Source organism: Juglans regia, chromosome 1 (genome assembly GCF_001411555.2).
Source record: "Juglans regia cultivar Chandler chromosome 1, Walnut 2.0, whole genome shotgun sequence".
Classification (NCBI taxonomy): Eukaryota; Viridiplantae; Streptophyta; class Magnoliopsida; order Fagales; family Juglandaceae; genus Juglans; species Juglans regia.
The window spans coordinates 18,036,520-18,047,638 of NC_049901.1; the positions used below are offsets into that span (position 1 = coordinate 18,036,520).

Sequence of the window (11,119 nt, forward strand, 5' to 3'; positions counted from 1 at the left end):
GTCAAGAAGAAATTAATGCAGGTTATGGTATTGTGATTGAGGATATGCGAAGTGATCTACTTGCAGAACATCACAACTGGAACATTTGTTTTACTTATAGATAAGTAAATAATGTAATTCATTTGTTAGCAAAACTTGCTATTTCATTTTCTGGTGAAAGGGCGTGAATTGAGTATGGGCCTTTGCAAATAATCCCTTCTGTATTGAAGGAAAAGTATTGTAATATTAATTATTTATTACATAAAGGCATCATGCTTTGAAATTCAAAAAAGAAAAACAAAAGTTTTTTGGAATGAAAGTGAAATTAAAAGGAAAATTGTCCATAAAACCAAACATGCTTACTGTGTACCGAGCTCTACCCCAAGTCCAACTTGGGCTACATAATTTAATTAGTCCTCAATCCAACTTGAAGTTTTTCAAGACCAATTGTGGACCTAAAATTGAATCATTTGAGTCCGTCAGTCTTGCTGACACAATTCAAGCTGGTTTTGCGTTTCTTATTGACTGATTTATTGATATGTTTGAGAGGTAAGTCCTACCAAAGAAAATAGCTGCTAATGCTGTGTGAAAATCCCCTCTGAACCACGAAGGTCAACCCCTCTCTCCTTCTATCATTTGTTTTTTCTTGCACGTTCTCTGTCTTTCCCTCCCCGCCTTGGTTTTTGTTCCAACTGCTGATTAACTTCCCCAACTCACCTGGCCCACCCAGAGATTCCACAATATGGGGTTCCCTTTTTCATCCCCCTACCTTCTTTAATAATATTTCTCTGATATAAATCCTCCTTTACAGGAGCCCTCGATCTCAGCCGCTTGCAAAACAGAAGTCTCGTCTCTATTCTTTATTTTCTTCACGCTAGATTGATGGAAAACTCTTTGAGTTCATGTATTAACAAAGCTGTTGCTTCAAAAGGAACCACAAACAGCCCTGAAGAGAGTGGTTGGACTGCATACTTTGAAGATTTCTCAAGTTATGAAGGACACAGTTCCTCTAATTCTAGTTTTCATACCTCTTCTGGGGTCTCTGATGCTGCTTCTTCTGCTGCATGGAAAAATCCCAATAGCAATCTGAAGATTCCCAAGAGATTGAGCTTCAAGAAAACAAGAACCAAAATAATTTCTCTTGACGATTCTTTGGAGGATACTGCTAGCTCCCCAGTTAGTAGTCCCAAGGTCAAATGAACCGTCTTTCTAACTTGTTTCCTTCCTCTTATGTTGTAATTTTCTGTAACTTTCTTTCGTTTTTTTTTTTTTTTTTGTCATTTTAGATCTCTTTTGTTTAGCGAATCTTTTCTTCACCCATTTTTGTGAGTAGGTTGGTGATTTGGAACCAGGTGATATGAATCCAAGAAAGGCACATGATCATCATATTATTAGTTCCTTGGTAATTTTTTTAATTTTTATTTTCAAATTGAAAAAACTCCCAGGATATATGATTGGCTTGGTATTAGAACCTGATAAATTATTTTGGTTCTGATGATTTTATAGAGCAAGGCAGATAATTTATATCATTATCCAGAACTGCAGGCAGATGATGAAAGAAGGGAAATCATGAACTTTGGTGGAAAGAATAATCATGACTACACAGATTTAAGGAAGAGGGGACTGTGCTTGGTTCCTTTGTCCAAGTTAGTGAACTATTTTGGTTAATTTTCCACGATAATATCTGCCTCTCTCAGTCTCCCTCCCATCTTCCTTGTAAGACATGATCTTAATGTTCAAAGAAATTACTTCTTGTCGACATCATGTGTTATATATCGTTAGCACCATGCTTTTCTAAACTCATCTGATCTCTCTCTCTCTCTCTGATCTCTTCCATGACCTCTGTGCTGTGTATATTCATATCATAGACAAGAAACTGAGGCAATATTGCATCTGAAAGCAAGTGGTTTTCATCTTTTTTGCAGCAGTACTTAGGTAAAGATCAGGCGTTAATTTCCAGGATAGATAACGAAGCAATATTACCTGAGCAGATTAATAACAGGAAACGCACTGAGACAATAGAAAGCATTTATTTATTTATTGTTATCTTTTACTGGTGGCTTGATCTACATCTTAAAAATTATTCAGCTATTTGGTAATTCACGGAAACTTGAATATCGACAGAGAATATTTATATGTTTGCGAGAAATCAGGGACTGATGAGACATTTTCAAGAATGATAGAGCTCTTATTGGCGTTGATCTTGGAACGTCCTCGATCCAATGTTGAGGGTGCAACATTAAGCTGGTTCCCATCCCTTATTGATTGAAATCGGTATAGGTATCTAGAGCAATTGGCAGAGCAATCTAGATCAGCGTCGTGCAGAAACTTGAAAGTTCATGCTAAAGGCACTACGTACGTGTAAGATTAAGGGAAATATTTTATCGGATAAATTAATCTGGTCTTCCTTTGGTTAGGATTAAACAATGTTGTCTTATCATGATGATAAGTCTGGATTAAGTTGATCAATTAAGTTGATTGGATGCATGATTGTATTTATGAGAGTCTAGATTGGATTCTGAGTTTTTAGTTCTGATCCTCTTTTACAAAGAGTTTTTTTTTTTTTTTTCTTTTTTGGAATTTGTATAGGAAATGCAAATTATCACTCATTTCATGATGAAGAAAATAAAATAAAAGCTAATTACTTAGAAGGCAATATTGTTCTTTAAATTAGCTGCCTCCAATGATAACCTTGAGCAACCAAAATTGTGATGGAAATATTGGCATATATTAGTAGGAGATCATGATGTAGTGCTTGAAAGTAGGGTTAATATTAATGCTGCCTCAATATTATTATAAAGCTCTGAAGAATATATAAGTACTATATATTAATTCTGCCTACAATACAAGAGATTAAATTTACGCACTCTATGATTATACGTAGTATTATTAAAAAAAAAAAATATTGTTTTCATGATTTTTATTCCCCTTATATATATATAATCTCCTCCTCACCAATTGACCCCACCACAGAAAACACAGTAGGTTTTATTCTAAATAACATGTTAATGGAGGCATAAATTGTTTATCATTTGATTCATTATTCAAGTTGGTATGAGAATCCCAACAGAATCAGGAAGGATGTAAGTTCCTTTGTGGGTTATACCCTCTAAGAAAACAATATAAAAACTATGAGAAAAAACTATAGTAAAATGAAAAGTAGATTGATAGGTTTAAATATTAATTCATCTCCAAACTCTTGCAGGCCATTCATTTAAAAAACCTTGAGAAAAATGACCCCTCCATGTGCACTAGCATTAAAGGCTAGTGAGCACAGAAAAGCACACAGATCAGTTGTCAAGTACCAGAGTTTTGCCAAGAAATTTCCTCTGGTTGACTCTATTTTCCATCACATTCTTCTAGATCCTATGATTCTTTCCATATAAGAATAATAATCATATTCTAATTGTATAAGAAAATAAATTTAGCTAAAGCGTACGCGGTTCGATACTATATATTTATAATACAAATGGAACTGGTCTTGGGTCTCGAGCAGGCTCATTGCTGCAGGCATGCACGCACGAATTGCTCAGAACATAAAATAGCTGTCTGATATGAAAGTGATACCCCCATGTCCGGATTCTCAAGCTGGGAGCTGCTAGATTGAAGCTGCCCACTATAAGAGAACTGTTCAGTTGCATGTGACCAGTTATTTCCTATAAAAATGATTATTTTCTATAAAAATGAGTCTGTTTTGATCACAAATAATTTTTCTGATGCAGTTACAAATACTCATTTTTCTTGTAACGATGATTAATTACCAGCACTACCATTTAAAACAAATTGTAAAATTCCTATTTTCATCCCAATCAATTATCAAATGTAATACTAATATTGATGAATTAATTAATTGTTGATTTAGATTGTCAGATCAGTTCCAAATAAATCTGGTGCTAACATGAGCACTATTTGCCTGAAAGTGATTTCTGTGCCTAAATTGCAAGAGAAAGCATTCTTGATAGAACCTGATATCAATATATCATCTACCATCTTTGTTAACTTAAAGACGAGGGAACTCAACAGCGAAAAGAAAGAGACCTCGAAAAACAAAAGAAAAAAAAAGGAAGGGAAAGAGCATCTTTAATTTGTATGCAAAGTTTGCTCCACTGAAAGATTACAAATTACAGCATTATTAATTCTTTTTTAATCTAAAAAGAACCATTTCAACCTTCTGAATCTGTCAGTTTCCAGAATCTGTCATGATAGTGAAAGTCTTTGAATTAGCACATGGCAAGCCAGAACTGGAACATTGGCCATGCATGCAATAATATCATTTAATCCTTTCATGTACCTTCTCGATCGAGTGAATGATCATGTATGTATGTAATCTTACTAGATTTTATCTAATCCAAAGTACTATTCACTTTTGGATATATACATGATGAGTAGTTCATATATATGCAAGCTGGTTTTCAGGTCGGCATGATCAGAAACTATATATATATATATATATATATATATATATATATATAATATGATATGAAAGAAGCTGAAAATGACTCATGATGACCATTAATTAGATTAAAATCCAACAATATTTAGATAATTTGGATTGCAAGCAGTTAGGTGACCAATCACATGATGTTTAACAACCACTAATCATGGTGATGTGATTTACATTTTTGGAGAGGTAGATCAAAGCTTTATCTCAGATCTAGCACGTACTCGACTTCATGATCAAGCATATATATTAAGTGGTCTTCTTCAACAGTTTCATGAAAAGACTTGTCGTAAATATACTTGAATTATGAGGATCATGATGCATGATCGATGCACAAAATTAGGACTACACAGAAAAATTAATGCATGCATCGATCGATATATCAGGGATAATTAAAAATGAATTATACTAGCTACTATATAATATGCATTAATAATAATAGTGTGTGAGTACTGTGTCTATAAATATACAATTAATTATGTTTTGACCTAATTAATAATAATTAGAAGTCGTGGCTAAAACTATTTTTTTCCTTCATAAAATAACTAATTATATTAAAAAAAGGAAGATATAATAATTCATTACCAAATCATCATCATAAACCAATTAAGAAGTACATGCAAGAATTATATATAGCAAATTAATTAAGCATGCATCAATAATATTAATGTGTGTATATATATAGAGATATGGGGTCTCCAAATTTAGTAGGAAATAATAATAATAATAATAATAATAATAATAATAATAATAATATATTAGGGTAATTATAATAATTCATTATATTTGCAGTCGATTTATAAGATGCTGCTGGTGGAACGGTCACACCATGCCATTCCAGAAAAAGACAACTTAAGTGAGCAGTTGGTGTCCAAATAGAGATCAGAAAGTGACTTCCATGGAATAAAGGGGAAATTAAAGAGAGATCAGTACCTTATCAACAATATATATATATATATATATATAGCATTATATATACGTGCATAGAGAAAGTAATTAAGTGCGGCTTCTTCAACTGCATGTATGATTAGATACCGTATTTGATTAATTAATATCATTATTAACGCATGCATGCCGGCGGCCTTCCGTCATTTATATATATATGCGGCTTTTGAGACACCGTCCTCGCTTTAATAAATCTTAATTCATATGTCATATATTCCATATTTTACGTAAGACTATACACGTTTGTCGATAAAAAAGAACAAAAAAAGAAAAATTATTTTTCTTAGATTTTACAAACACATTCCAACCATAAAATACTTTTTTTTTTAATCTCGAATACCTTGTAGTTCATTACACGACGTAATATAATGATGATCATTAATCATAGACAAGTTCATGTGAGTCGTGACGTCCATATATATATATATATAGCCATTTCTAAAATAGGAATTCATTGTTAATATAATTCTAGCTAGTTACTTGACCTTATTAATAATGGTAAAGAAATCATGGGTAGAATTAGATGATCAGGCGTAGATATAAAGAAATTATATTGTGTATTAAGGAAGCAACGTCCTTTATTAGTAGTGCATGCCCGCAACAGACAGGGAATAGGCATGCATTTTTTTTAAAAAAAATGAATCAGCCATATTATTCAACTTATAATGAATGATAGTTTGGGTACTAAGGCATTCTCAAGTATTCTAATAATATCTCACTATTATTTATTATTTTATTTTTAATTTTCACTTATTTTTCATTACTATTCAATATTCTATCAATACTTTTTGAGAATAACTTTACGCCAAAGACTCTTATAAAGTTAGAATATCGAAGACCAGTAGGAAATAGACACGTAAGCGAGCACACATGACCTCCCCCTCCTCCTCTCTCTCTCTGCTCTCTCAATGGATCTGATTCTCCCCTCCCCCTCTCTCTCTGCTCTCGATCTCTCTCTGTTGAAAGAAAACCTCTGCTCTCTTTGCTCTCTCACTGGCACCGAAGGAGAAAACCCTCACTACCTCTCATTGAAGCCACCAAGCCCTCACTTTGGGTCACATTGGCTCTCTCCATCCGAAAACTCCATCTCCATCTCTAAGATTTCGTGACCCAAGAGCTCGCCTTGAGAAATGGCGGTTCTCCGGTCTTAAAATCACTGCATTTTCATCCCAATCCACACATGATGAACTCGAGCTCAGTTTCACTCAGGAAAATCTGAACCATTTTGCCAGTGAAATTAATATTGCGTTCGAGTTCAAAATTTTGAGCCTTGATTCGTTGAACTCCGGTTCTTGGCCACTGCCGCTTCGGGTCTCAGAGACTGAGGCAATTGAGTTAAATATGCCAATTGCTTCCTTTTCGAATTACCCATCATCCCTTCCTTCAGTCCTCCGCTCTGTAAAGCAGCTCTCGCCCAAAATCATTGTCTCCTTGGATAGAGGCTACAATCGAACAGATGTTCCATTGCCCCACCACATTGTTCATGCCATTCAATCTTATTCTAGCCTGCTTGAATCACTTGACGCAATCAATGTGAACCATGATACCTTGTAGAAGATAGAGAGGCATTTACTTCAACCAGGCATTGAGAAAATTGTGCTGGGTCGGCACCGTTCTTCTGAAAGAACACCACCTTGGAAAAATCTATTTTTGTCATCCGATTTCTCCCCATTGACATTTAGTAACTTCACCGAGTCCCAAGCTGAGTATCTTCTTTTAATTTCTTTGCTGTTCTTCTGCATATTTGGTGGGTAAAAGTCTTTCTTTTTTTATTTGTTTTAATTAGGGAAGTTACTTATTAGAGTGAAGATATAGTTACTGGGGGGATGTTAGAGAGAAAGGGAGAGATTACCTCAATAAGAAAGACATGAATGAGCTAACCTCCTTGAAAATGGCTCTCAAACAAAATAGTGGTTGATGGGGGTTAATTAAATTGCGACAACCTTAACCAAATCAGAGTTGGGGCGTGCAAGCTTCCCACACCTGAATCAAACATTTCCCATTTGGGAGTTACTGATGCCGCATCTGTACTTTTGCCGTGAGAGATCAAAGGAGAGAGAGGGAGAGTCGAGAGAGAGAGTCGCGCAATCGAAGTATATAGAGAGAGAGGAAGATCGAAGGAGAGAGAGGAAGATCGAAGAGTTTCTGAAATCGAAGGAGAGAGTCGAAGGAGAGTGGTTTGGGAGGAATTATCAAGGAGAGAGAGAAAATGGAGAACAAAGGAGAGAGAGAGAGACGATCGGGAAGGACAAAGAAGATGACCTATATGCGTCCCTACATTAACATGGCATGGAAGGCTTACATGTCACCTATTGATTGGTCTCCGATAAACCCACATTTTAGGTGTCTCCGTTCTGAAGCGTTTCTGATACTTTTTCACTACTATTCATAAAATACATCAGAATACTTCACTACCCAAACGCAACAGTGCATCCTTGGCTAATACATGAGCCACAATAATCAAAGTCCTAAGGACATAGTGAACTGAATTGCTCCATCTTCAACAAAAAAGCTTTGACATCATTGAGAATCATCCCAGCTGAGTTCCACTTTTGGTTTGAACCATTAAGATCCAACACAACTTGCTGTGCATCCCCTTACAGCATTATATGAGTTAAACCCAACTGTTGACACAGAATAACAGCTTTAAGAGCAGCCAACGCTTCAACCAAATGAACATCTAGAAACAAGCCTTCTTGTGATCTGAGTGAAGCCACCACTTTGCCCTCCCAATCTCGAACCACTACTCCAATCCCAACTCTGCAATGTGTTTTATCGATAGCAGCATCTAATCAATTAGCTTTGTATACATTTTGAGGTGGGCACAACATTGAGAAGCAAATTCTCTGCAATGTGTTTGGGTACTAGAGTATCCTCAACACTTTTCAAGTATTTTCGTACTTTTGAAAATACTTCACATACCAAACAACTTAAAATACTTTCAATGGGACCCACAAACTCACTTCAATCTCTACTCATAACTATTCACAAACATTCTATAATACTTATCACTATTATATATAAATAAAAAATAAAATCATTATAATATATAAATAAAAAATAAAATCATTATAATATATAAATAAAAAATATTTATCACTATTATATATAAATAACAAATAAAATCGCTATAGTATATAAATAAAAAATAAAATCACTATAATATATAAATAAAAAATAAAATCGCTATAATATATAAATAAAAAATAAAATCGCTATAATATTTATCACTATTAAATATAAATAAAAAATAACATTACTATAATATTTATCACTATTATATATATATATATATATATAAAATCATTATAATATTTATTACTAAAAATAAAATCACTATAATATTTATGAGACCCACACATTTTTCAACTACCTACTCAAAAGTCAACAACTCAACATACTTCACACATCCAAACAACTCAAAATACTCTCAATGGAACCCACAAACTCATTCTAATCTCTACTCATAACTATTCACAAACATTCTCAACACTTCTCACTATCCAAACGTACCCTTAATCTAGCAGGTTCAACTTCTTGTACCAGGTTTGCTGCCTTAAAGTTTGAAACAGCTAGGTTAGCAAGCTCGACTACATTTCCTAGATCCTAAAACTTGTTCTAAAAAACCAGACTATTCCTCCTAGAAATAGGCATACATGATATATACATACATACATACATACATATATATATGTATATATATGTATGTGTGTGAGAGAACTACCTCGTCTTAATTAGAATATTAGAATAAAGAAATTATAGGTGATTGTGCTGACCATGATTTTGGTTCTATATATGATCGATAGACCTCAAAATTCTGATGATGGCTCTGCGTGATTGTCGGGCACCACCATTGTTGATCACTACTTCTGCTGCCACAAAAAATTTGTTATTTATAATGGTCGTGATTGTATTTCCTAAGCTATTATGCGCACATCGCGCACGTATATATATGAGAAAATATCAATCATTTGATACTATATTTAAATATAAATATTAGACGATAATGATTGAAAAACTATTTATTATCTAATATTACTTATCATTTAATCATTTGATGATAATAAAATTGCGAGAAAAAGATGATTAAGAGGATAATGAATAGAATTTTCCGTATGTATATTAATGTAGCCCAACATGAAGACTTAAATTGATAATCCATGTGCAGCCTGTTGAAGAAGGATGTAATTTGGTTTGACTTTTTGAAAAGGGAACATGATACTAAATCCCCCGTGACCGAAAAAGAATGGTGGCCGGTTGTCAATTGTCATACATATATATATTATATATATATATGGGTTCCGTGATTGAAAGGGAATTGGTATTCATTTGTGGTAACAAATTAAGAACACTAAATTGCAACATTAAATCATCACATGAGTTGAATCTAATTTTCTTTTTCTTTGAACTCAAACAATGTATATGACTGACTATTTCTAAACTTCTTTGCCGGCCCACCAATAACCTCCAAAGTAAACCAAAAATTCTACTTAGAATTATTAAATTAAGAGAATAAAATCTTGTGATCACCAATTAATCTTATATGCTTTTTTTTTTTTTTTAATATTAGAGGGGTGGAGGGTTTCGAATCCAAAGTTTTTCATAACTTGGACAACCGAGTCATATGCCATCAAGCTACCAGGATCTTTTATTTTGTAGAGAGAGTACTAATGCACCCAATATTGGTCCAAATTCAATCGTTTAATTTAACGGTAGTAATTCTTTGTCTAGCCAATTGTCTTAAGATCATTACAAATGAATCAACCTTAACTCAATCCGAATAACTAATTAAATATGTGAGTTAATTAGTTCGAATGATTCAAGTTCGAATCAAATTATTTATATCCAAGAGAGTTTTTTCTTCATGATAATTAGATCCCACAACTATGTCATCCTCTTTGTTACTGCAAAGTAGTGGGGATCCTCATACGAGGATTAAAACCCACTTGTATGTACTTATTAATACTCTCATTTATTACTACGAATTAGCTAGGGTTGACACAATAATTGAGCATCAACTCCACTCATGACAACTTATAATATTGTTAGAAGATTTGTTACACACACACACATATATATACACACATACTAGCAGTTATATAACGTGCAAAGCACGTTTGCCCATCTGTCTAATTGAAAATGATGTGTCCAAAAACATAATATGATGTGTAAAAATAATATGTTTTTTTAAAGAAAATTAATTAGTTAATAATTTAATACACAGTAGCACAGGAGCAGGAAAATAAATTTTAACAAGCATCATAATTATAACAAAACATTACAGTAATATGAGTAATATGAAAATTAAAAGATTTTAGATATTTTAACAATAGTTTTCTTAGCAAAATATATGAATTGTGTAGAATTCAACCACAATACTCAATGACCCAAGGAGCACTGAAAAAATACATAATCTTTTATTTCTATATTGCTCTCACATTTTTTCATCATTAAAATAAGTCTTTTCTATTTTGAAAATTTCAAAAATATTATAATGGTAGAAAATCATTTTATCTAAACGATTTTATTTATTAAGAATATTATGATATTTAAATTATATTAAAAACTCTAATTATTTATATGATTTTACTCTCTTAAAAATATTTAACAAAACTTTATCATTTATTTTACTGTTTAGCACTGTTTATTACTGTAGCACATACTGTAATACTGTTTTGTACTGTTTATTACTATAGCATATTCATTATTGTTTGCACTATTCAGTACTGTTTATTACTGTTTACGTTTGTAGCC

The 11,119-nt window shown here is 33.0% G+C and overlaps 1 protein-coding gene across 4 annotated transcripts; it reads left to right on the top strand.

The window, feature by feature from the left end:
- Window positions 1–771: 771 nt before the first annotated feature.
- On the top strand, window positions 772–2,502 carry LOC108987542 (vascular-related unknown protein 1-like). 4 transcript variants are annotated; one of them, XM_035682684.1, is made up of 4 exons: window positions 772–1,170; window positions 1,313–1,381; window positions 1,486–1,695; window positions 1,905–2,502. In XM_035682684.1, exons 1-3 carry the CDS (start codon window positions 862–864, stop codon window positions 1,645–1,647), a joined length of 540 nt encoding a protein of 179 aa, XP_035538577.1. In that variant the 5' UTR covers window positions 772–861; the 3' UTR covers window positions 1,648–1,695; window positions 1,905–2,502. The 4 variants fall into 4 exon arrangements, with proteins under 4 accessions (XP_035538577.1, XP_018816018.2, XP_018816019.2 ...); XM_018960473.2 differs by having other exon boundaries at window positions 1,486–1,625; XM_018960474.2 differs by having other exon boundaries at window positions 1,486–1,625; window positions 2,133–2,502.
- The last annotated feature ends 8,617 nt before the right edge of the window (window positions 2,503–11,119 follow it).

Excerpts from the sequence above, each read along its gene's own strand:
- LOC108987542 (XM_035682684.1), top strand. The coding sequence starts at position 862 with ATGGAAAACTCTTTGAGTTCATGTATTAACAAAGCTGTTGCTTCAAAA. Across the intron at positions 1,171-1,312 it reads CCCCAGTTAGTAGTCCCAAG|GTTGGTGATTTGGAACCAGG; the intron begins GTCAAATGAACC and ends TTTTGTGAGTAG. Across the intron at positions 1,382-1,485 it reads ATCATATTATTAGTTCCTTG|AGCAAGGCAGATAATTTATA; the intron begins GTAATTTTTTTA and ends ATGATTTTATAG.